This window comes from Gambusia affinis, linkage group LG04 (assembly GCF_019740435.1).
Source record: "Gambusia affinis linkage group LG04, SWU_Gaff_1.0, whole genome shotgun sequence".
Lineage (NCBI taxonomy): Eukaryota > Metazoa > Chordata > Actinopteri > Cyprinodontiformes > Poeciliidae > Gambusia > Gambusia affinis.
The window spans coordinates 3,189,839-3,217,105 of record NC_057871.1 but is presented as its reverse complement, the minus strand read 5'-3'; the positions used below and the strand labels follow the sequence as shown (position 1 = coordinate 3,217,105).

At 42.9% G+C, this 27,267-nt stretch overlaps 1 protein-coding gene across 1 annotated transcript; it reads right to left on the bottom strand.

Annotated features, from left to right (window-relative positions):
* Positions 1-1,697: 1,697 nt before the first annotated feature.
* On the bottom strand, positions 1,698-26,202 carry znf330 (zinc finger protein 330). Its single transcript, XM_044113420.1, has 10 exons — positions 26,086-26,202; positions 25,743-25,880; positions 25,635-25,654; positions 25,489-25,559; positions 25,086-25,162; positions 24,295-24,421; positions 24,108-24,212; positions 23,913-23,959; positions 21,366-21,483; positions 1,698-3,338 (listed from the first exon to the last, which is right to left on the bottom strand). Exons 2-10 carry the CDS (start codon positions 25,860-25,862, stop codon positions 3,067-3,069), a joined length of 957 nt encoding a protein of 318 aa, XP_043969355.1. The 5' UTR covers positions 25,863-25,880; positions 26,086-26,202; the 3' UTR covers positions 1,698-3,066.
* Between the last annotated feature and the right edge of the window lie 1,065 nt (positions 26,203-27,267).

The window sequence follows — 27,267 nt, the reverse complement described above, 5'->3', positions numbered from 1 at the left end:
TTCTCAACGTCTTAGATTGAATCTGATGAATTATTCTTCTATTATATCGGTAGACTTATCAGACATATTTCTGTTTTAAATTACTCCACCTCCTTCGCAGAAGGTAAAATTACTGGACATTCCCAAGATATTTATGCTGAAATTTTTTGGCATTTTAAGGCAAATTTCACCCAATGGTGAACCAGACCAGAGGTCTTTAATTACTTTTATTTACTTCAATTAAAAATGTTTTGTCAATTTCAGTTTTTGTTATTTCATTCATTTAACTTAAACTATAATAACATTGCTAAATACTGAGAAAATAGAAGTAACCTTCTGGTTTAATCTAAAATATCCTATAATTATTGTAGCATTTAGGACAAAAAATTTTTTTGGTAGTTTAACTGAACAAAAGACGTTTCTCAGACAGGGAGAAGAAAATGTGTTTTTTTTATTTTGTTTATTCAGGTAATCTTAATTAATTCAAGAAAAACATTGCCCTCCTCCATCCCTTAGATCCCTCAAACCGCTGATTACTATTATCCTGCATGTGTATCTAAATTGGAAAGGGTCAATGGTGACGTTGAAGGAAAAATTCCATCTTTATGAGAAAAACACATAAAATAGTAGTTCACAAACTCCTGTCAAGTCAGATCATAAAAACACATCTTAAAGTAATTCAGTGGAAAAATATGTGCAAGATCAACTGTATGAGTTCCTTAAGCTGTTTCAAAAAGAACTGAATGTACTGAAGTGGCATTGCTGCACGTCAGGCTCATGTTGCATTCCCTGTGACAGTAGACATGAGGGGTGACACATTCAGGAGAGAGTCATCTGGCCTTGCAGTAGGGAAAATCCAGCTAGCTATAAAATGATTGAAAAACAAGTGAACTGTTGTTATGGAGTTTCACTAATGAACCCCATAACAAACAGACATGATGAATTCAAACTCCCACTCATGCCATTCCAAAAACCTTGGACACACAATAGTGGAAACATGAGATCTTCCCACTGGTCTCTCTACAAGGTTCTCAGTACAGTAAGAGATTTTGAATTCATATACATGTATTCTAAGGTAACTGAATAATGTTACTAGTGAAGCTCCGACTATTAAAAAATAGAGATGGGACTCAATTAGCCAGTGAATTGCAGGGCCTGTAATTAATTACAATTAATCACATTTTAAATTAAAAACAATTTAAGCAAGATATTCAATTCATAAACATATTTGCTGCCAATATTGAATATTCAGACATACAAGCTTAACAACCTAATATTATTTAGGTTATACAGCCATTTAGCTTTAAAGTGTTTCTGGAACCCCCGCTTTGGAAAAAATTATTTTTTACCCATCATTGCTGACATTAGCATTGGGCATGTCCATGCTGCTGTTTGGCATTGAGATGCAGTTTTAGGCTTGAATAACTTCGCTGACGGTCTAAAACCTTTTAGCACAACAGTTTATTCCCATCAGAATGTTTTTTAGCAAAACTTTATTCCCAGTGGACCAAAAAAAGCGGTTTTGTCGTCCATCACGATTTTTAGCTATCACTTGTGCGTCAGATGTACAGGTGTACCAGAAACGCGCAAATACAAAGGTTCCACCCAGAAGCTTTGTACATTAAAAAATATCCAATTAAATTAGTTAAATTTATATAATTGAGTCATCAAAATAAAAGTCCCAACCCTGTTAAAAACCAAGCATTTCAGAAAATGAATTAAAATAAAGAAGGTTCAGTCACAATTTTATTGATTTAGATTCATATTAAACTTTATTCCTTCAATTCTGTGCAGAAGGGTGAAGTTCAAAATGGTTCACAACATTCCTAAAAGTTGCCAGAGTGCTGGAATGAATAAGGAGCTTAAAATAAAGAACCAGTTTAGAGTCATTTCTTATGTTGTTTTATGCTTTCTAACAGTTATACTTTCTCAACTTTAACAGTGGATTTTGATCAACAGTTCAATCAGCCTTTATGAGGGTCCTTAAAAGATTTTCCTTAGATTCTGACTGTTTTTCATCTGATTTCAATCCCGTATTCATGACCCACAACTCTTTTTGACAAGAAAAATCTCATGAGAAGAACAATTTTCGTCTCTACATATGGCAGTTATGTTTTTGTTTGCTAATATTCAAACGTTAAAAAAATCCACAACTATGTAACCATTCAGTCAGAAAGTTTTATGTTTTAACGAAATAAAAAATAAGTAAGGTTTTATATTTTGTTAAAACCAAAACATTCTTATTTTAAAGAAAAAAGTCATAACAGTAAAACGATGGTTGAGTGTCATCTAGAAGAAACAAGTAAAGCAGAGGAAGCCGCTTTCTAAAACTCGTCTTGTTTTACAGAGAAAGTCTGCAAAACAAAATTCTGCTCCTGAATTTCAATGAAATGCTTTTCTAAAGACCTTTAAATGCTATGCAAAAGAAATCCGTTGTGTACAGGAGTTTATGATTATCTACTAGTGCCCCTCCCCCACATGATGCTAAATACTGCCTCTCCTTTGATTGAAATGTTATTGCATTCTGCAGACAAACTTGATCATTTAATAATATACTCCTGTTATGCTAGATGGGCTAAACAGCAGCAAATTAAATGTAGATTATTTTAGCAGCTGTAAAAAATATTTTTGCTTTTCTATTTTTCAAAGGAAAAATCATGTTATATTTATTTATGTAGGTGTTAATTTGTAAATATCCTTTAATAGATGGTTCTTCTATTAAATCCTGCCTAACTGTGAGAATCTCATAGTTCTTAGTCAACAAACTGCAGAATGCAGCTTTTAATAGTCAGTTTTGCCTTTTGATATTTCTTTACTCACTCCTGGGTAAACTTTGGCTTCCTGGTACTTTTTATGGTTTTCTCTGTTTGTCCTCCAGTTCCTCATCATACCATATTGGTACCAGGACTGGACAAAAAAAAACAAAAAAAAAAAACAAGTGAAAAGCTTAAAAAAAAGAACACATATAAACCACTTCCAAAGATTACGAGAACATTAGGCTGATTGAATGCAAAATGTTCTGTATTTATGCCAAACTCTGTGACTTTCAGTTAAAATCCACTCTGACCATAAATCCTCAGTCTTACTTTAGGCTGCAGTGCCATCTATCTTCAGCTCAGCCAGAGACTCTGATGCAGTTTCATCCTCCTCTTCACCTTCATCTTCTTCCTCTTCGTCATCCTCCTCATACCCGTCATCCTCCTCTTCCTCCTCATCGTCATCATCATCGCCATCGCCATAGTCGTCTTGTCGGCTTCCTCCAGCTGCCAGGTTCTTCCAGTAGGCGTCGTAGCCGGACGCGCCCTCGTAGTCGTCGTCGTCATCGCCACCAGCCTGCCGACCGAACTTCAAGGTGCGAGCTGCGGAGAACAAACGGACCAATCAGATTTAGAGCAGATCTCGACTTCTACACGGCCTCCGCTGCAGACATGCATGTTTGCATGAAAATCAAGCTTGCACAAATTAATTCTGTGCATGAATCCGAATCATTTTTAAAAGACTGTATTTAGTTTAAAGGCAACATCACCAGTTGTTTACTCAAGAACTCTCATCTCACTGTGTTCATTTTAAAGCAGGCATTCTGGAACATTTATTTTTATGCCTTGCAATAAAAATAAAGAGGCTAAAAGAGAAAATGTGGAGTTTTAACAAGACAAGTGTTTATATATAAAAGGTGCTGGGCTCAGTTTATGGAAAACAGACCTGCTCCTTGGAATCACATCTTGAATTTAAACTATTACATTCAGGAGATTAAAAAGCAGAGAACAAAACAACTATTGGCAGTTGTTTGTATAAAGGATATATAGGATCCTTTTGGGCGGTCTTAAAGGGTATTTCTGCCTACATGTGGCAGCACTGATACATTAGTAGCATTTATTCATTCATAAGTCATATTTTTCCCCCAAATCTAAATAGAGCAATCTGTGACTCTTCAGCACTTTTTATATTGAAATCCATTCAAAATGTCATGTTTTGTTTTTCCCAAAATAATATTTGCATATAAAAAAATCTAAACAAATTAAAATGGTTCTTGATGACTTGGCACCAAAATGAATGGATTTTGAAGCCTTTTTTGGCACCAAGGCTCCAACAAGATCCATGAGCCCTTTAAAGGGGCAGTATTACACATTTCTGAAGCACATAGTGCAATTTTACAGCACAATGAAGTAACTATGTTACCTTCAAACACTATATATATATATATATATATATATATATATATATATATATATATATATATATATATATATATATATATATATATACATAAAAGAATTTTAACTTTAAAATTTGATGTCTTGAAATTGGGCCTCTGTTTCATTAAGAACTCCTGCTTTTTCTGAAACTTTGCCTTCAGGAAACAGTAGCAGGGAGCCATCACAACATGGCTCCTCTATTCACCCTTTAACAAGGTTTTTACCAGCGATTCGCTGAGAAGTAGCTCCTATAATGAGCTCGACAGATGCTTAGTTCCACCCAGTATTTGCTAATTGCTGCTGGCTAGTTTGAAGGAGCAGAGTTGCGAAGGCTGCTCTGTGAGGCAGAAGTTGAAAGCTTGGAAACTGCAGCTCAGAGGAGGAGCTGCGTCTCAAAGTTGTGCACCGTGTTTGTTACTACGCAATAGCCAGCCTCGCCCTCTCCTCTCAACTCCTCGGGGCTGACTACTGACCAGTTCTCTGTCTAACAGGTCCGGAAAATCTCTTAAGACCAGGGTCTTACCCTGAACAAGATCTTTGAGATAATCTGTTTAAACTGGTGGCGAAAGAAATTCGTCCAGCTCTCACTGCCTTCGTCCAGAAGTTATGGCCTTCTTAAGTTAGGAAACGGTCAGCCGAGTAGCCCTCACAACTGCATAGTTTCAATAACCACTTCTGTTAACGGCAGTATTCTTTCTAAAATGTAACGAGTACTTGTTAACGGCTGGATAATCTTTAGTGACTAGGATTAAAATCAAGTCCCAAGGCCATCATCTTAAACTCACCAAAGGAAAGTCTGAAGCCACCACATTACTAGAATCGTGTATACTGGTTTTACTATAAATAGAAGAACTTTGATTCAAATGACTCAATTAATTTCAAGGTCCACAACCTGATTAGAATTTTATATTATATGCATTTATTAAGCAAGCTTTAGCAGGGTAAATGACAGGCATACAGAATTCACTTGAGATTAACATACAAAGAAAATCAATAAAATTTAGATCAATTTAACTATTTCCTAATAATCTCCCTACACTGTCATCTTTCTATCAAATAAGGCTTTAGGGTGCAGCAAACTCATACTCCTACCCAGATGGAATTGGATCTCGGCAACAGAAGTCCTTGGTTAGAATCCTTCCACTTGTGACCGTGAAAAATTAATCCTTTTTTGGAAATGAAACAAAATGAACTGTCTGTTATATCCAACTGAACAGCTCTTGATCGGAATCTTTATCTTTAAAAAAGTAAATCCTTCCTCGGAATGGAAATAAGGTGAACTGTCTGTTATATCCAACCGAACAGCTCTTGATCGGAATCTTTATCTTTAAAAAAGTAAATCCTTCCTCGGAATGGAAATAAGGTGAACTGTCTGTTATATCCAACTGAACAGCTCTTGATCGATCCTGTGACTTTTGTTCAATTCCCCAAGTCTGTGCGATGTATTTTGAGATCGTTGGGTCGAGTGCAGAGCAGGTAAATCCAATGAGGAACCGAGGCAGTGGGTCGGTGGATCTTCGCCTTGTTAATCCAGAGTGAGGTGAGTCTCGCTTTCCTTGGTTCCATCGGCGTAATCCTCTGCTGGTCTTTTTGCCGCTCTTGTGTTGAGCCTCAGCTCCGAAGACGAAGAACCTCGTGTTCCTTCAGTCTCGTGGCTTTATACCTTTCTTTTCTCTCTCTCCAAGACAAAGAACATCTGCGCACGCAACCCATGATGGCCCAACCAGGCCCTCACCTTTAGACCTCATGAACTTGTGACATGAACTTTGTCTTCTTTTCCACGTGGGCGGTTAACTTGTAACATACACCTGGGCTCTTTCCATGTGGGTGGTCGACTTGCACAAGCGAGAAGCTCACCACATGGCGTCATCCTCCATCTCACCTCTGCAATCCGAGAGCTGCTAACTTCACACCTCCGCCCTAACCTTTCTTTGATCTTATCAGGCAGCTGCATCCTCCAACACCATAAAAGTCACATTTAACTTATTTTACTTTCCTAATTTATCATCTACCAATTCATTATAATATCCATAATTCATCAGTTGTAACTTAACGTGAGCTTACTACAAGTTTTCTGAAAAGAAACTAGGAATAATCCATAATTCTAATTACTTGACATCAAAGTTACAGTTTTAATACATGAGTAAATGTTTACTATAAGCAAACCAACATCAACAAAAGCGTTGCTCTTTAATTCTTATTCAATTACTCACAATATTTAGATAGTCTTTCTTATCTGCAGGCTGGAAACAGAATATTTATTTTATTAACCTTTAAGTTTACTGTTGAGTATAAATTCCTCTTAAATGATTCATTTTAAGGATAACTTTATTTACTAAAATAACTAAAACCTCCACCTCTTCTTGACTTTTCCTCGACTCATGACAGTTTGTAACTATTTTAAAAACTTTCCGAGTCTGCAGCTGCAAGCAGCTCTCAGCTCTCATCGGCAGCTCTGACATTCTAACCACTTCCTGTCGCTGCAACACAGCCCTATTTCTTTTCCTGTGTAAAACTTCAATTCCTTACATTTTACCAACCATAGATTATTTGATTTTGGTTCATCGTTACAAAGAACATACCAAACACAGGGATTACACCTTAAGAATTCATTATTACTCAATACAGTAGTCTGTGGCAGTCTCCTAGGCATCTTATGATCGTTTGTTCTGCTTGGGCCTGGACAGATCTCACACACCCCAGATTTCTTGACACCCCCTCCTTGAGATCGGACAGTGCTCAGCAGTAATCCTACTTGAATAGATCCAGACCATCATCCAGTCCATCATTGCAGTAAAGAAATAGGACATCCTCCTCATGGAAAGCTGTAGGAGAGGGAGTCGGTATCCATGTGTCCACTATTTCATATTCCGTCAAATTCGATGGTGGTGGTCGCCAGACATCCGCGTCCATATCCTCGCCAGATGTACAGGAGGGTAGGGACGTAAGATGTGGCGGACTCAGCTGAGGTGGAGGAAGCACAGTAGCAACCCCCGCATCCCCCTCCAGAGGCGGTGCAGAAAGATCACTTAGCTCCGCCAACAGCTCGTGGATGTCCTGGAAGCCGTTCTCATAAGCGGACAACTCCTTCCGAACAGCGCCTGCAACTGAAGTACTAGAGACGCTGCATACAATGGTGTCTGGTGAGGGCAATGATGAGATGTCATCAGCAGCCCGACAGGATTGGAGAGACAAACTGAAATCATCAGTTTGGGAACACCGATCCTGTGTTGCTATGTAGGTTTGGGCACCGACATCGATGAACCTATCAGGCGACCCTGGGCAAACAGGGGAAACATATTCTCCCACTGCTACCAATATGCCATTCAGCAGGTGGAGAGTAGGTAGGCAGCGACGGGTTACTTGATTCTCCCATAGTTTCCTAACTACGGGGAACAGTCGCCCGTTTCCCAGCCTGGATGATGATAGCATGTCGTCAGATTGGCCCAAAGCAGAGGTCCACACGACCTTGTGGTCCCGCTCCAGGCATCTAGATATGGAAGTGTCAATGTACGGCAATACCCCCCGACCGTTGACGCAGAAGATTGCCGTTACATAACTGTAGTGAGTGTGCACGCACTTGTGACACCACCATGATGACGATGCTGCCCAAAGAAATCCGTAGGATTCTGCACCAATTCCACACCCCGCACAGCAGATCGATGCCTGGAGAGAAATAGCAACCCAGGTAACTTTAATGAGTAATAATTAATTAGAATATTTTTGTAAATAATCAGCTAAGAAGCAAAAGCGGAAGCAAAAAGGATGAGAACTTGATTAAACTGGTGTGCCTGATTCCGCTTCGAGCCGTAGAGAATTCATCACAGCGGGTACGTTGGCATAGGTGGGGGATCGAACGTTGGCATAGGTGGGGGACTGAACGTTGTCATAGATGGGGTATTGAGGCTCCGGATCCCGTATTTGAACAGAATCGTTGAATATGGCCGAGTAGGTCATGAGCCATGCAACCAAGGGTAAGGTGGAGGTCTCCTGTGTCCAATAGAGGATTACCAGGATACCCCAACACGTTGCCCAAATGGCTAACAGGGCCCATTTCTGGAGCCAACGACGCCTCCATGACCTTTGATGGAGACCGCCAGATGCATCAGGTAGATGAGGACGAGGACAGCCAGGAGCCCCTCAACTATTGCAGTAATGATCTTGAGAGGACCAGCACGGGTGGCATGAATACCCCCACATACCAACTCCATCAACAGGCCCATCGTATCTGTAGTGAGCCAGAGGCCTGCCATGATGCCTCTCCGCCAGTTGATCCGGGTCCGGCCCATCAGATAGCAAGCAAAGAGAGATGGAGCACAATCCCATCTTTGGATTAGGATGGGTCGCAGAATGATCTTCACATATCCCTGCAGTGCCACGAACATCCTCAGTGGTTGTCCAGCCGACCAGGAACCGGTGTGGCAGTAAACCACCCAGGCGAAGATAACACCGACTTGCTCCAGTGGACTCACTTGGATCGGTGCAAAAAGCGAAGTAGCCGCAGATGAATTGGAGGCCATAATCTCTAACGATGGTCTTTCCTTGGGCCAGGTCCCCACCTCAGCTGTGAAGGAGAAATGGCTCATCAGCACACCACAGCTCTCTTTTATGCAGAATGACGCTTCCCCTTCGGGGGGGGAAGGGGTTTATAGACCCTCCCCCCAGGCGGTCGTCTGGTGGCAACATCCTCTATGCAGTCCAGATGATAATTTCCCCAGAACTTCCCTCTTGGGAGCCAGGTCCGGCAGCCTGAGGATCTATGCGGGGCCGCATAGACTACATCAGTATCCCAGTATCCTTGTAGTGGCAACAGGATCAAAGGTCGACATGCCATGTTGCAGTGCCACTCTGGCACCCCTAGGTCTGGATGAATCCAGTTGCATCGGACGTTGTGACGTTCCTTTTGAAGTAGGATCCTTATCCTACAGCGTACTCCTTCACTGAGGAAGACATAATCGTAGATTTCCCATGTATGATTCAGGAGGACATCGATGTTAGAATTATTCAATTTGAAGGCTCGACTCTCCACATATTTCTTGCCATAATCCTTGGCAAACACGGCAGTCATGTTCTGGGTAGAGGACTCGTTGTCCCATGGCACAAAAATGGATGTTGTACTGGTATTCCAGCAATTGTAGACGGCATACTTGGAGTGACCATAGGTGACACTTGAATACATAAAATGCCACGGTCCAACTCCGGAAGTATAGGGCAGCGATGAGGATAGCAGCAGCAATCAGCAGAGCGAAAAGCGCAAATAAACTTCTGCAACAATGGGATTTATCCATACTCGTAGTCGTTATCCGTAGCTGGGGTCCTTCAGAGGTTTCTGAGTCTCCGTCATCAGAGTCTTCTGGAGCTGATATGTCAGCAAGCAGATTTGGTATTGTATGCATTCTTTTCAGGCGGACTTCTTCCATTCTGGTTTTGTCGCTTGATGAGCCAATTGTTCTCCGGGTACACATCACTTGGACTTCTGCAGGTCTTCTTGAGAGCCTTGGTGTGTCGCTGGACCATAGGGTGCTTTTTCACCCGTCTGATGACTCTTCCCTGCTGCAGTGTGGTATATATTGGAGAGGGGTAGGGCAAGTCAGGTTCCAGCCCTCTCCACACCCACTTCCAAAAGAGCACCCTCCAACAGTCAGGTCTAGGAAGTGGACCCTGTGCCCTACCACTTGTTAACGCCTTATCTAGCCAGGCAGCATGCGGTACCCACAGGGGTGGGCACAGCAATATACGTGCACAAGGATTGGCCCTGCAGCGTGAGTCGGGTGCGGTACCCCATAGGTGATGGAGTGAAAACCCTCGGATGTGGAGGATTGGGGTAAACCCTGTCTATTTCCAGTCTCAGCGGCAGTCGGGTGTTGTTAAAGATAAAACAGTCCGGATCTCCTTCCATCCTCACCAGTGTTTTAACCATGCAGCGGGAAGATGTCCAGATAATGACGCCACTCACCGCGATTTCACAGAATAATCCTTGCATTGGCTCCAGGTAATGGGGTCCCCATCTGATTCTTACTGCTTTTCCCGCCGATCTCAGGTACACAGTGTTAAAGATCCAGGGAGATGTCTCCGCAGTCCGGGAAATCTGCTTGTCTCACTCGTCAGTCATTTCGCCCCTCAAACCGGAGGTTCTGACGGGTGAAATAATGCATGCTGTGCCATGGTCTCGACATCGTTTCATCGCCATCTCCCACTTTTCCAATTTCCCGAAGATCGGTTGGTCGTATATAGATCAGGTGTTGGAAATAATAAGCTTCCGAAAGTGGGAACTGAGTAGTGAAATCTTCTCGTGGGGTGTCTAATAAGACAGAGCCTTGGGGGAGTTTCAGAAAAGGGCCTTTCTTCGAAGTCCCGGACCAAACTCCCGTACCTACTTTAAAAAGTTTTCTTACAAAATTTTTTTTTCCACCTCGTTTATTTTTCTGCTGACCTTTAGACTTGACGACTCGTCCACCTCTTGCCTGTGTATCCATTATTTCTGACTTTCCTTCTGCAACGATGATATGGAGTCGAGCGTTGGCCAGTCTCCGGTCTTGGCTCTCTTACGGGTTAGCTCTGGTTCAACAAAGGACACGGTAGCATAAACCTGGTCATCCGGCACCGTCGTAATTGTTGCTCCAACCGAGTAGATTTTTTTAAATGGGACGATAACCATCCGCACCGACAGTTGAATATGACGGGTGGTGTTTAAGTCGATGGGCGTTCTCACCCTGTGAGCCACGCCTCCCGGAACCTGCAACACTCCATCTCGGAAAGGAGACTCCGCGGTTACCCAGAAGAGGGATGACTTCTCTTTAGGTCTTGCGGCATGACTACCCCACCCATCCAATTCGGTGGTGTAGTAATACGCTTCCGTCATGTACACTCCACTCTCCCTCGGAACGTCTGGTAGATCCACTACCGGGATGGTACCGTCGTTGATGACTTCCAAAATCAGATGTGCCCAGGTAGTTAGCTCCCAAGGGCCTGTCCAGCCCCCCTTGACAGCTTGTTCCCTGATGTCATCTTGGAGTGTATCTGATTCTTCATCCAGCCGACCTAGATGATGCCGGTACACCCTGAAAATCTCAGGGGAAAGTTGAATGCCTACCGGTGGTAACGGTGGTATGTGTTGGGAGGGGTCATACGGCCAGCTCGCATGGACAGATGTCCAGAGGTCGTCATGGGGCCCCGCTGCTTTCCTCCAAACCCATTCTACCGACCCCCTAAGGTCTTCCGGAGTATTAGGAGGGGCAGGTGGTCTGGAAAACCAGCTTGCTGATGGTATAGGGTTGTCATAATTCGTTCGGCAACGCCCACTTGCTCTCAATACACGTAGGGAGCTATAATATTTCCTCACCTGCCAGCCTTCAGCTTGCCCCGTAGAAGTCACTTCTGCCCCCCGAATCTGATCATAGCAGACCGAACAATAGCACAATTCTTTTCCATCCCACCTGCAATGACATCCTTCCGGTTCCTTATCCTGCCATCCCCATTGGGTTACCACCGTAAGTCGGGGCAGGTAATCCATCCGGCAACTCCCACAGATCATGACGCCCAAGATTATGACCGGGGATACAGGGAGGTGCGCAGTACCTTGCCGTTGCTTTCTGTCGTCTTGGTTTGTCGCTGCCCGGCCCCTCCCAGATGGTGGGGAGCTGATTATCTGTTAAACAAACAGGGCAGCAGTTCTTGATTCTACTCCACATCAGCATTTCTTTCTCCATCGACAGGATTCCTTTCTTGGCCCATTCCAATTTATTCAGGGCGCTTCCTGCCCAAATCCCTGAAGTCGTTCTTCTAATTACAACCACCCCTCCTACAGTGGCCAGTCTGAGATAGGGTGGAATATTACACGATTCACTGGCCATTTCACCGGCTTCTGTTTCTCTTCAGTTGGGAACTGGCTTGCTGCACGACTCCTTGGATCCCTTTCTTCTCCTGCAATACTGTGTTCCTATCCAGTACTTGCGTGACTATGTCTGTAGTCTCAATTTTGGATCTTACTGCTGCGTTCACAGGCTGATCTCTTGCTCTGACCCACACGTGCTGTCCCACTCGGAATGGCACCTCGGGCGTCAGCTCCTCCTTTTTAATCGCTAGAGCTCCGTCCCACTTCCCTTGTGGTAAACGGCAGTTGGTTGAGCTCCATCACGGGGGCGGGTCTCTCGGCTCTGCTTCCGTCGTTCAGGGCCTGCCCAATTTCCACCGCTTTGGTGCTCCAGCTGTTGGTGTTAGCATTCTTAGCTATCCAGCTTTTCACTAATCCTATGGTGCGTTCCACCACCCCGTTGGCTTGTGGGGTGTATGTTGTGAGTAAACTCGCATCACCTCATATGTCGGGCACCATTGATCAACCTGTGCAGCCGCACGCAGCTCCTTTTCGGGGTTGCCAGGGCACTGCACTCTTGCTCCAGCATGCCATTGCAGTTTGCTTTTCTGGCTGCCTTTACAGTTACAAATCCCGACATAGAATCCACCAGCTCTAAGAGGTACTTCTCACCACTTTTTCTTGTTATCCCCATGGGGCCTGCAACATCCATGTATACTGAGCCCCAGGGGACTGTGCTCCCGATGGTCAACCCCTCCAACCGCTGCTCTCGGCGACCTGCGTTGTATTGACCACACACTTCACAGTCCCTCAGCACGCGTTTGGATCTTCTTTATCCAAGGCTCTTGCTCCTCCAGTTCCCTGTGAGTAAGTCGCACGCCTGCATGTTTCAAAGGCCTCATGCACGCCCCGCACGACCTCGTCCACGTACTTCTCTGGGACTCTCCAACCTTTGGGAGTGCTGTCCCACCTCTCGATACCGACAAAGTCCATCTTTCACTATTGGACTTAACAGTCCACTTCTTCATTCCCACGCCAATAAGCTTCCTCTTGCTTATGCGCTCGTTGATGCTCAACTTCGAGTTCCAGCTGCAGCTTTAACTCGGCAATCTTTTTCCACAAGTCCTTATGTGCCACTGGCTTGCCTTTAGCTGTTTCTTTAAAGGCTTGAGCGCAGTAATAGCTGTCTGTTACTAATCCGGCACGTTCAATTCTTCTTTTCACCAACTCCAACAGTCCTTCCAACATTGCTGTCACTTCCCCTACTTGGGTGCTACCAGGGGCTCTTCCCTCCTGTAGGCTTCTTCCTTTGCGTCTTTGTTCAGGATAACTCCCAGTAGACTGTCTTTTCGGACCCCTCTCTTGATCCGTAGGTGTATAGTATCCACTCTAGTTGTTCTGGTGTTTCGGGTGTTTCTTGTAGTCGTTTCTTAGTGGGTTATGTAGGCCCAATTTCAAGCTCTGGGTCTAACAAGATGTCTTCCCATCTTCCCCACCGTGCGTTAGTTGCTTTGGTACTCTCAACGGTCCCTTTTCTTAAGTACTTGTGCACCTGGCTTTGAGTGATGACTTTAACTGGTTGTCCTTGTGCTAGGTCTTTCAGGACACTCCAGTAACGGGCTAGCACCGCTAGCTCTTTCTCCTCCTGTGGGTACTTCTTTTCCACAGAGGTTAAGGTGTAACTCCACAGGGTAACCAGACCCCCATTTTCGTTGCTCACCTTGATCATGGCGTCGTCATTCTCACAGCTGATCTCTGCCACCAATCTGTCCGACAAACTCCTTGGTTCCAGCCTCACAGCTGCTTGAATTGCATTCCTCAACTCTTCCAGGTTCTGTTGATTATTTGCTGTCCAAACCCATGGTTTCTTTTCCCCTTTCTCTTTATCTTCATTTTTCTTCAGGCAGTTATATAATGGTCTGGCATATTTTTGGTAGTTGGGCACATGGTCTCTGACATAGTTACATAATCCTAATATTTTCTGCAGTTCATTTTCTGATTGAGGGGGTTGAATATTCATCAATTTTTCTCCGTATCCCTCTGAGAGTCCCAGATCTGACGTGACCTGGAACCCCAGATAATTCACTTGGAACTGTCCAAATTGGCATTTCTTGAGGTTTAGTTTCAGACCTGCCTTTGTGAGGTTTTCGACCACAGTTTGCAGTTTTGCTAGGTGCTCTTCTTAAGTGTCATCAGCAATGAAAACATCATCTATGTAGACTGTTGCCCCCACGTCCCCCAGTACCTCCATTACGGCCGACTGGAAAACATTTGGAGAGTTCTTGTATCCCTGGGGCAACCTCTGCCAGACGTAGCTCTTGCCTTTATGGGTAAATGCGGTCTTACCCTGAGATTGTCTTGCCAGGCGGAGGGAGAAAAATCCATTAGCCAGGTCGTTGCAGGACTTGAACTTCTTGACACGGAGCGTTTTCAGCGTGCCTTGCGGGTTGATTAGGCTGGCTCGGTTCACTATTGTTCTTCGATTTAGGGCCTTAAAGTGGATCACAGGTCTCCAACCCCCTCCTGCCGATTCAGGTTTCTTCACTGCTTGGATGGGGCTGTTCGTGATGGGACTGAGTTCCTCTCTGATGATTCCCAGGGCGCTCAGCTCCTTCACTATTTTGTCCATTTCCTCGACCGCTCCCGGGTTCAACGGGTACTGCCGAACAGGCGGGTATACTCCACCTTCGATGTGATGAACAAACCTTGGACCCAAATCTCCACAGTCGTTCTTGAACCGGGCCACCTCCGCTGATGTAATGATCTCACGCAGCTTCTCTTTCCCAGCCGGGGAGAAGTCACTCTCCTCAATTTTCTGTTCTGTCACTGCTGGTATGTCGACCGGCTTGTACCAGTTTTGTGTCTCTAGTCCAGCTTGTGTCGGTCCGACTCTCACTAGCCTGGCTTTCAGGTTTGTCAGTCGTCGCTCCAGGGAACGACGATTGTTCTTCTTTTTTCCTAGTCCTTCTAAGTCTTTTACTGTGAGAAGATTATAGGGACCTTTCACCCACACTACTCCTTTCCAGGTCCCATATGGCATGTCTTCTACTTTTCCATTGGCAAATTGAACCTTTAGGTGTCCTGCTGTTTTTAGGTCTTTGCGGGTCATAGACACCTCTGCTCCGGTGTCCACTAGAAAGGGCACTCCATCCACTTTAGCGTAGATTTCATCCCCCTTCCAGTAGGCATTCTCTAGGATGACCCGCGACCTGGACTCCATTACTTCGTGGGCCCCCCGGTCCCGGCCTTACGGGACTCACGGAGGGCCATTCTCTGTTCTGGGCTCAATTTCTTATAATCCTCATATGACATGAACGGGCTTTTCCTCGGCTGTCTTGAGGGTGTTGGCTGGATGACTGGTTTTCCCTGTGATTCTGGTGTTCCTTATTGGAAGGGTCTATTCTGGAAGCTAGCTGGTGGTCTCACACTTGCCTGGTTAGGTGGTTTCGCAGGCTGGTTAGACTCTTTCTTCCGTCTTTCCTCGTAGTAGTGCTACTCCAGGTCGAACCCCTGTACCGCCGTATCCATCTGGGCGACCGGGGTGCTCCACACTCGCAGCTTCACACATCTCGCTAGGGAAACAGGTTGCTTAAGCAGGCGCCAAAACATCTTCAGCTGACTTACCTCGTTGAGCTGTCTTCTGGCCCTCTTGACTTGAGGTTCATCCTCATCCATGTCTCCCAACACCAGCCTCTCGCAGTGGTTCTGTGCAGACTCCGATCCAGTCACCGGATCAGCGGTCACTCTGGTATTCCACAACTTCTCAACTTCCTCATGTTCAGTGCCAGGCACCACTGTAGGCCAGACTTCCTTCTGATATCCTTCGAAGGGTCTCTCAATATCAACCGCCTCCGCCTCTTTCTTCTTCCCCCAACGTTGTCCTCCTCGGAGCGGCTTATTTCCATCTGGAGGCTGCCTCGGGTCGGTGAAGACGCTCTCGGGGTCGCTTTCTTCTTTCTCCACTGCTGGATGATCTTGCTCCCGCTGCTCCTCTCGTTCATCCGTGTCACTGATGTCCTCGTACTGTGGTGGTCGAAGATGTTTTCTCTGTAGTGGCTGATCTTCCTCCCGCTGCTCCCCTTGTTCGTCCGTGTCACTGATGTCCTCGTATTGTGGCAGTAGAAGGGGTTCTCTCTGCAGTGGCTGGATCTTGACTGGTCTCATCAGTCCGTCATCCTTGTCAGCTTGCCGTTCGTTTTCCATTCTGTATAAGTTGAGTTCTTCCAGTTCACTGTGTCCTATTTCAAACGTGAACTCTTTGACGTACTTTGCTGCTTGGGGCTCTGCTTCATCCGATGAAGCCCTCAGCTTTATCTTGATAAGCTCCACCACTTTAGTTTTACCCGCCGGCCTCAGTTGACTCACCGGGGGGTAATTCTTAGCCTCTGGCGGAGAGTGATCGACCTGGCGTTGTTTCTCTATTTCAGCTGCCATTCGCAACCCTTGTTCCATCTGGAGTCGGTGCGTATTAGGGTCGACCACCACCACCAACTCCTTCAACCCGAAGAGATGACTGGTGGTTCTGGCTATGGCCACCACCCCAGTCTCAGCTACTGACTGAGCCGTGTCTCTCGGCAGATATGGCGACCTTAGTCCTGGGACGCTCACCACAACTCGTCTCATTCCTTCATTATTGCCAGCCACTAATCCCCGCTCGAGGCCGCGCCAAATCTTCTTCCGGTAGTCTTCAAGATTATCCCCTTTCTTGTACGCGTCGATCGGGACTAGTATCACTGCACCATAGGGAAGATTATATCCATTTACAACGAATACGTTCCCCTTAGTCACAGTGGTTTTGGCTGCTTCCAGCAGCATTAAGTTTTGATGGTAACTTTCTCCAGCTTTTTGTCTGAGTTCCTCTCGGAACTCCTGGTTGTGAATCTTGTACTTGTAGTCGGTGAACACGATCAGTCCATCACCCTCGACCTCCCACGGGCTCCCGATGATCTGAAACACCTTGAGACCAGTCTGCATCCTAACGCAGATGGCCTCCAGTGGCAGTGGGGCCAGACTCTGTGACATCTTCCAGATGTCCGACTTCTGGGTCTTTTTCCTTTGTCTGTCCGTATTGTCCTCGTCTGTTGTCCCCGCGTCCGGAACTACTCTCCTTCTGATGTCGTGGTGGGGATGATAATTCCTCCTGTTCTGTGATGCGTCGGGCGAAACTCGGACCGCTGGGCTCGACGCGACGACCAGTCGACCAGTCCATCGCAGCCGTCCATCCCTCCTCCTCAACCTTCTGCTGGGATGTTTCTTCCGCTTCTTCCAGACGTGCTGATCTCAGACTTCCTCGGGCTGGTGACGGAGCCGGCTGAGATGATCCTTCTTCCTCGTCGACGGTCAGGTCGATGAAGTCTATGTCCGACATCCCCAGCTCTCCGACTGGGGCTCCTGTCCCGTCCAGGAAACGGGATGGAGCCTCAGTCACATCAGGTTCCTCCTCCTTCGCCGCTGGGGCTGATGCTTGTTCTCGCTGTTTCTTCTCCTTCTTGTAGACGTACAGCCGTTCCAATTCCTCACCGCATGCGGTAGCGAACTCCTCTGGCATCTGGGTTCACCAGTATCCCATAAATCCCAGCAGCCCGTGTCGCTGTCTTGACTATACCGTCGTACTTATCAGATGGGCTGTAGATCGTTCTTATGTCGCTGGCCTTTTCCTCAAGCAAGTCAGCCAATCCATTTCAGCCAGACTTTAACCTCCTTTTTCCTTGCTGATTTTGACAGGACACGAAACTACACTCAACCGAGTGCCATAGGTCCAGTTTGGGACAGCCGTAGATACCTCCGGTTTTTATTGAAATTTCCATCCAGGTTAGTATATCCTCCTGCTTGCATGGGTAGTGATGCTTGAAGAACCTGAGTCGGTTTACTTCGGTCCATGTATCAAATCCATCACCCAACAGCAGCAACTTCATTGGAGTTCTCGGTAGTTGGGATTTGGAGAGCTTAGATTGCTCCCTCCTATACTTTGTTCACCATCTTCGTGGCCAGAGCCACTTCCTTGTAGATTTTCTTGAATCGGAACTCTCGTATCCATCTTCTTTATCATCCATTTTTATTCTTTGTCTTGAGTTGCTTATCCCCAAAGCCTCTCTTAGTACTATCGAGCAGGGATGGGTCTAGGCTGGGTTGGCTACTGGCTTCACTGTCTGGATCTGGTCATTTATCCTCAGCAGAAGCTTTCCCTCACCTGTATGCCATACAGTTACTGCAAGGGTTGTGACTGACGGCCCATGCCAGTCACCGCTAACTCTTCTCTCTAAGAGCTAGCCACTAAGCGAGCTATTCAGAATCACACATCTGTTTTCACTGACTTAGTACCTGGGGCTCTCCTACTCCGTTGGACTTGAGCCCACCCAGGGACGCCATGTTTGTTACTACGCAATAGCCAGCCTCGCCTCTCCTCTCAACTCCTCGGGCTGACTACTGACCAGTTCTCTGTCTAACAGGTCCGAAAATCTCTTAAGACCAGGGTCTTACCCTGAACAAGATCTTTGAGATAATCTGTTTAAACTGGTGGCGAAAGAAATTCGTCCAGCTCTCACTGCCTTCGTCCAGAAGTTATGGCCTTCTTAAGTTAGGAAACGGTCAGCGAGTAGCCCTCACAACTGCATAGTTTCAATAACCACTTCTGTTAACGGCAGTATTCTTTCTAAAATGTAACGAGTACTTGTTAACGGCTAGATAATCTTTAGTGACTAGGATTAAAATCAAGTCCCAAGGCCATCATCTTAAACTCACCAAAGGAAAGTCTGAAGCCACCACATTACTAGAATCACGTATACGGGTTTTACTATAAATAGAAGAACTTTGATTCAAATGACTCAATTAATTTCAAGGTCCACAACCTGATTAGAATTTTATATTATATGCGTTTATTAAGCAAGCTTTAGCAGGGTAAATGACAGGCATACAGAATTCACTTGAGATTAACATACAAAGAAAATCAATAAAATTTAGATCAATTTAACTATTTCCTAATAATCTCCCTACACTGTCATCTTTCTATCAAATAAGGCTTTAGGGTGCAGCAAACTCATACTCCTACCCAGATGGAATTGGATCTCGGCAACAGAAGTCCTTGGTTAGAATCCTTCCACTTGTGACCGTGAAAAATTAATCCTTTTTTGGAAATGAAACAAAATGAACTGTCTGTTATATCCAACTGAACAGCTCTTGATCGGAATCTTTATCTTTAAAAAAGTAAATCCTTCCTCGGAATGGAAATAAGGTGAACTGTCTGTTATATCCAACCGAACAGCTCTTGATCGGAATCTTTATCTTTAAAAAAGTAAATCCTTCCTCGGAATGGAAATAAGGTGAACTGTCTGTTATATCCAACTGAACAGCTCTTGATCGATCCTGTGACTTTTGTTCAATTCCCCAAGTCTGTGCGATGTATTTTGAGATCGTTGGGTCGAGTGCAGAGTAGGTAAATCCAATGAGGAACCGAGGCAGTGGGTCGGTGGATCTTCGCCTTGTTAATCCAGAGTGAGGTGAGTCTCGCTTTCCTTGGTTCCATCGGCGTAATCCTCTGCTGGTCTTTTTGCCGCTCTTGTGTTGAGCCTCAGCTCCGGAGACGAAGAACCTCGTGTTCCTTCAGTCTCGTGGCTTTATACCTTTCTTTTCTCTCTCTCCAAGACAAAGAACATCTGCGCACACAACCCATGATGGCCCAACCAGGCCCTCACCTTTAGACCTCATGAACTTGTGACATGAACTTTGTCTTCTTTTTGTTAACTTGTAACATACACCTGGGCTCTTTCCATGTGGGTGGTCGACTTGCACAAGCGAGAAGCTCACCACATGGCGTCATCCTCCATCTCACCTCTGCAATCCGAGAGCTGCTAACTTCACACCTCCTTCTAACCTTTCTTTGATCTTATCAGGCAGCTGCATCCTCCAACACCATAAAAGTCACATTTATAACTTATTCTACCTCTCCAATTCATCATCTACCAATTCATTATAATATCCATAATTCATCAGTTGTAACTTAACGTGAGCTTACTACAAGTTTTCTGAAAAGAAACTAGGAATAATCCATAATTCTAATTACTTGACATCAAAGTTACAGTTTTAATACATGAGTAAATGTTTACTATAAGCAAACCAACATCAACAAAAGCGTTGCTCTTTAATTCTTATTCAATTACTCACAATATTTAGATAGTCTTTCTTATCTGCAGGCTGGAAACAGAATATTTATTTTATTAACCTTTAAGTTTACTGTTGAGTATAAATTCCTCTTAAATGATTCATTTTAAGGATAACTTTATTTACTAAAATAACTAAAACCTCCACCTCTTCTTGACTTTTCCTCGACTCATGACAGTTTGTAACTATTTTAAAAACTTTCCGAGTCTGCAGCTGCAAGCAGCTCTCAGCTCTCATCGGCAGCTCTGACATTCTAACCACTTCCTGTCGCTGCAACACAGCCCTATTTCTTTTCCTGTGTAAAACTTCAATTCCTTACATTTTACCAACCATAGATTATTTGATTTTGGTTCATCGTTACAAAGAACATACTAAACACAGGGATTACACCTTAAGAATTCATTATTACTCAATACAGTAGTCTGTGGCAGTCTCCTAGGCATCTTATGATCGTTTGTTCTGCTTGGGCCTGGACAGATCTCACACACCCCAGATTTCTTGACAACCGCTGAATGGTTGCCATGGAGATTATAGGATTTCTTAAACACGCGTGAAAGAATCACTCCTGGTATGTTTTTGCTGAGGTAATAACATTATAATGTGATGTAAAGCTAAAAAAAAGTAAATTTTACATAATACTGACCCTTTAAAGAGCTAAAATCAGCAAATATTGTTGTAATTATTTGTGTGAGCCGAGAAGTAAAGTAAATAAGGTTGATCTTTAAAAGAGCATTTTTTTTTCCATGTTTCACAGGTGGACCTCCCAGGGTTCAGCTGTCACTACTACAGGTTGGATTTTATATTAAAGTTGCCAGACAACAATAGAATTGCTACAGTTTACTATCAAACATGGAGAAAGTTGTGTTTATTCAAGGATCTGGCTTTGAACAACTAATGCAGCTTCCCACTGCTGTGTTAAACAACAGGGACATTTTCCATTCTCTCCCCTTACACTGCAGTAAGAAAAATTTATGTATAAACCTCTTAATTTAAAAAAAATTAAGAGAAAAGAAAGAGAAAAAGGCATTCCGGGTAAGCTGTTAGTATAAAGGCCTCCATAAACATTTTATAGAAAATAAGCCCCTGTGCCAAGAAGTCATCAGTGCATTTTCTGTTTCGTTTTCCAAAAGCATTCAAGCAGGAAGAGGAGATTGCTGCAACCTGCTTGATTTGGCAGATTTACAGGAATGGAAGACGATCTCTGGTTGTGTGAAACTCACTGGACATGCTGAGGTCTTTTGTCTCCTGAGTCTCATGGCCGCACTTCGGACAAGGTGGAGCTTTGCCTTTCTCCTGTTTGAACACTTTACTCTTGGCATGGTCGTCACAGTAACAGGCCTGCAGATGTGAAGAAAGAAACTTTTAATACTCACTGGCCTTTCAACTATGCATTAAAGGTATTCCAGAAAGAGAAAATGTTCAAGCGACAGAACGACAAAGGAAACAGACACTACACAGACAGAACTAAAATAATAAACAAGTTGAGTCAAGTCATTTCTGATTTTACCCCGTTGAATAGAAAAACAAGTCATGCTGAGCAAATAAGGAAGAGGAAGTCGTCAAAAATCAATAGACAATTTACTTCTAGTTTTTTAAACACAAATTTAAATACCATGACAAAAATAATGGCTCATTTAAAATCCCATTTAAAAGAGCCAGCAGTTTATGTGCTTTAAAGTGAGTTGTTTATGAATAGTAACAGAAGTTGTTATACTTCGCAGTTTGAGCTAGGAGAGAATGCAGATAGAGTAAAAGCTGCCTGAGAATGCAGCCTTTAGGAACACCACAAGACTGAATGAATGATCACAGGCAGAAACAGCTATTTATGCAGGCATGAAACCAACCACCCGAATTCAATGAGTTAGGGTCATTGGTGCAAAATATGGCAGGATGCGATACAAAGGCTGCAGCAGATTTTTCTGCTTAAAGGCAAATAAGATATTTTTGCCAGTACACAAACATGGAGATGCTTATTTGCACCACAATGGAACAAACTTCCAGAAAACTGCAAAACAGCTGAAACACTGAGTTTCAAGTGGACCCCACTTAGCGGCCAATGTCCACTAGAGACAGGAACCAGCACCCCAACAATGCCCAACATGAATGAGAGGGTATGCACAACAGACAGATCAATGGGTGATGGACAAAAAGATGCATGGATGATGAAGGATGGAGAAGAAGCTGGGTCTAGAGGACCAACCACTCTGCTCATCATTCAACAGTACAAAACCCAGCACCAGGTTCAGTGAGGACTCTTAAAAAAGCTGGAGAACTCCCAGAACAGAACACAGAAGTCAGTGAGGACGCTGCTCTGCGTGATTTCCTGTCCTACTCTGTCATGGCGACAGCACATCAAAAAGAGTCAACAACCTGGAAATTTCCACTGATCAAAACCTCTACACTGCAAAAACACAAAATTCTACCAAGTACTTTTGGTTTAGTTTATAGTGCAAATATCGTAGTACATTTAAAATAAGACAAAACTAACTGAAGAGTAACTTTTCAGCAGGATATAGGCGCCCAATAATTCCATGATAGTGTTTAAAAAGTACCAGTTACACTATTAGATTATTTCACTTATAACATGGGGGGTGGGGGGTATCTTGTTTCAAGTGAAAAAAAGTCTTCCAGTAAAATTGTGTTTTTTAATCAATATTAAGAAATTATTTCCTATAACTGTGAGCAGTTGCCAGATCTAATTGCTAAACCTTTTCCAATTGTTAAATGGCTTCAGAAGCGACATCTTATGTTGAACCCAGCCGCAGAGGACAAACTGATTTCCTGTTCCCTGGAGCACAGAATGGTCTTGTTCCAATTCTTTTTGTTATAAAAGTTTAATCACCCTTTAATTTGCGGACTTTGAACTTAAATTTTTTCCTTTCATGCTGCTGTTGTGTAACCCTGCCACAGCTGAAGCGTTTATGTAAACCTCTTACGACTTAAAAAATGCTGAGTCAGCTTAACCTTGGATATATGTCTTTTAATCTAACTGTAGAACTGCTATATCCTTTTTGAAACTAAAAATATTAACTGACACAGAAACTGCTTTAAATGACTATATCCAACTGGGATGCAAAGTTTTTATAAGAATTCCTCATTTTGTCCTTTAAAAAAACATTTCAATGTGTTTTTTGTGATTTTGTGCAACACACCAGCACAGAGTGATGCATAATTGAGAATATGCATTATACTAATGGTATCCATTACACTAATGGATTCCACACTGGATGGTAATACCATGTAGAAATACCTTTTACAACAGTAACTGCTGCAAGTGTATTTATGTTTTTTATCATGCATTGCTCTCTGAATCCTAACTTCTTTTAAGTGTTTTGCTTTCAAAACATTCCATTTAATGTACTGTGTATTGAAAATATTTTCATTTTAAACACCATGATAACCTGACCCTGAGGTAGCGCTTGCATAACAACAACACCACGTGCTTATTTTTAGCCAATTTGTTTAAAGTACAACCCATCCGCAGGAGGTCAAACGAGTTTCTGGCAAGTCAAGTTTTATCTGAACAGAGTGTTTCCTCACAGCTGCTCAGACAGGAAAGCCTTAATCTTTAGTTTCATTTGTTCAACCTCAGTATACGTGCAAGATTTCCTGAAATGGTGCAAACGAAAACGAAAAATATTTGTGTTAGTCTAATTTTAGTTCACAGTGTTCTCTACAGAATATGTTAAAGGAATTTTGAGGGCCGGTCTTTTCTCGTGTGATGAACGCTGATGGGATGGAAAAAATTCCCAGCTGAACATTCTCACCTTACAGCGCAGGCATGAGTGTTGTCCCAGTCTGTTACAGGAAACACCTGAAACAAAACACAGGAAAAGATAAAAATGCATTCACTTTCTCTACAATGCACAAATCTCTTCCACGTATTTCTCTGCAGAACAAATAAGACACAATTTATTCTTCTTTTAACCAGATGAATGGGAGAGTAAACCCACATGACTCACATTTAAAGGTTTCTGCCTGTAGGACTTGACAACTGGCCTGGTGCTCAAATTGATCATCCTCACATAAAAAGTTATGACAGAAGGAACAGCGGAAAATCCGACCTCCTGCAAAGGAAATGGAGCATGCCGTTGGTTTTCAGTGTTCGAGCCGATGGGATTGGTTTACAAGCAGGAGGGAGTATCTCACCGTGATCCCAGACTCCACGCTCACACTCGATGCAGTCGGCGTCGGCCAGAGGACACGAGCAGGCGTGGGTGCTCAGACATTTCCTACCATGGCAGACCCAGGCTTCACAGAAGTCACACACTGCCCCCTTGTGGATAAAAACAGGTTTTACATATCTGGACAGAATAAAAATGATCTAAAATTGGTTAACTGAACGACAATTGGAGAAAAACTGGCAGCATATTCCACATGAGTATTATTAGTTCAAGAAGGATTGAGGCAAAAACAAAAAGCTCTTTGTGGGGAAAACTACCAGGGGTACTTGAATACATTTCTTAAAGACCTGAAGAGAAAATTTCAAGCTTGGTCAAAATTGGAATCAGCAGATTAAGCATTTTAAAGATAAATTGGTCTCCCCTAGTGGAAATACGTTCTTGGCTTTTGCACACTTGAGGCTCGATTCTGATTTTTCTTCACTCTGTTCCTGACTAGATCAACTTTATTACCTACTAAATAAAATCCTGCAATTAAAATATGACAGTTATGTTCTGCACTTAATCTGCCCTTTTATAAACACTGAAACTAATAAACCAATTATGAATTACAAGATTTCTTAAAAGAAGAATGCCTTGCATTAGATAAAATAGTAGGTGGTTTCATAGAAACATATACTTTAATAAAGTGACTAATTTTATTTAACCACAGAAAATATCTAGAACTGTATATCTAACCAGAGTGTAACTGTTACCATCTAGTTTCTAAAACGGGTCCAGATCAGAACAAGATTTAATTATGGTTTGATATAAACTCACCACCATGGCCATTCCTGTGCTGTGGATCCCTGGATGCTTGATAACACAATCTGAAGCCTTCATGCACTTAGTTTTACCTAAAAAACACAAATAAATCAACATTTATTACAACAATAACATTATTTTACTCCGAAAATTCTAAATAAAATTGAAACAGTCCATTTGTGTGTAATTTAATAAGACATTGGACAGTCATACAACAACACTCTTCAGTCAGAGGCATATTCAGATTCGTTGCAAGATTGACTGCAGCTAGAAATCTTTCTTGCCCACAAGTTTTTGAAGATACTTGCATGAGTAAATTTTTTTAATGAATAAAAAATGCTTGAGATTGTGAACAATTAGGTGGAATCAGTCTTTAGCTTGGTGTTTAATTTAAAGGAAATTAGAAAACAAAACTCACCACACTGAGCGCAGACAGGCAGCTTCTGCACAGAGTTACAGAAGTAGCAGAATGCCCTGTTCTTCTGTTTCCTAAGAAAAATAAGCAGGAATACGTTTATTTCTCTTCAAATCAAAGTTCCTCTGAATCCATTTCATCTGCTTTACCTTTGACATTTGTCACAGTCCTGTAAAAACACAATAAACAGTGAGGATTAGCACGCTGCAGTGTTTGGACTGTTAGCCAAAGCGGTAGCAGCTGTAGCGGCTACAGACCATGTTGACGTTGCAGGGATGTTTGGCCACTTCCACATGCTCCCTGTTGGCTCGGATCTGTTTCTCTCGCTCTTTGCGGTTCTCCGCCTTTTTCCTGGCTCCGGTTTTCTTTTTGGGCATCTCTGGAATAAATACTAACTGTAACAGGAAATAGAAAAGTTCATGTGATCTTAGCTTTTAAAAACAGAAGTAGAAAACTAATGGCGTCCACTTTGTGCCAATTTATTTTTAGGTTTTATTTTAATTAATGATAGCATAAAAACACTAACTGACTCCTGACTATTTTTTTAAAAAAATGTCATTTCAGATATAAGAAATAAAATAAACTAAAAATTTTCCTTACCTCACCCAGGGAAGCTAGCGTTAAGTCCGTCTGAAAAAGGTGTCCGGTGAAACATAATGCAGTGATCTTGGTTCCGCAAGTGGAACAACAGTCACTTCTCTATTTCTCTTGGTGCATTACGACCATCAACTGGAATGGAGTGTGGACTGAATCTTACATCACTTAAATCGTTAAAAATTTTGACAAATAAAAAATTTGACAGCAATGTCGATGCCATTGGATTGGGTACAGCAAGTACAAGAAGATTTTAATATGTTTAGATTTATACTCAAGACAGGAAATTTTGATAGAAATAATTTGGTCAGGAGTTTCAATTATTGTGGCTCCTGCACATATTGGAATAGAAAGGAACAAACTAGCTGACAAATCTGCCAAAAATGTTGCAAAAGAAAGGATGTAAAAATGAGCAAACGTGATGTTAAAAGTATAGTTAAGCCGTATGTCAAAAAGAAATGAGATGAAGGTATCAATGCTCGTCAGTATTATAATATTGAAAGAAAACTGTAGAGTTTAGGAAAAGTCATCATACTGGGTAAAATGGCACATTTATGTTTCGATCACTTTAAGATTAAGGGAATTAATAAAAATATTGTAATAATAATATATACAGAGCAATAAAAAAAACTTACCTAATACCAATATTTTCTAACAATATAAGAGAAGGTCCTATATTACTTTATCACAAGTCTGTTATTAAACATAATAATTCTAACATAATTAAAAATAATTTGCTTATTTATACCTTTTGTTTTTAAAATATATTTTATTTTTCAATCAGGTTTTATAGATGAAAGCTAATATTTACATTTTGAAGCTTCAGTGTCTAGTTTGATTAGAGATTTATGACAACTGTACATATTAATTTCTTCCATGTGATTTTGAGAGTCAGATGAGCCTTGTGTACATTTAGGTCACGTGCTGATGATCAGCTAGCCGGTTAGTGATGGGAATTCCGGTTCATATTCAGGAGCCGAATTATTTGGTTCAGATAAGCTAAATGATCCGGGAGAGATCATAATATTAGAAAACTTGTCATATAAGCTTTAATCGTTTTCATTATCAAGTTAAGTTTTGATATGTATGTAGTATTCACACATATACAAACATTTAGAATATGGTGTGCTCTGCCAAACCATGCCAACACGATTTGTTCAATTTACTCTTCAGCAGGGGCGGAACCAA

Bases quoted from the DNA above. Each gene is read 5' to 3' on its own strand.
- znf330 (XM_044113420.1), bottom strand. From the start codon at position 25,862: ATGCCCAAAAAGAAAACCGGAGCCAGGAAAAAGGCGGAGAACCGCAAA. The intron at 25,560-25,634 runs GTAAAGCAGATG...TATTTTTCTTAG, and splicing joins GACTGTGACAAATGTCAAAG to GAAACAGAAGAACAGGGCAT. The intron at 3,339-21,365 runs GTGAGTTTCACA...TGTTCTCCGCAG, and splicing joins AAAAGACCTCAGCATGTCCA to CTCGCACCTTGAAGTTCGGT.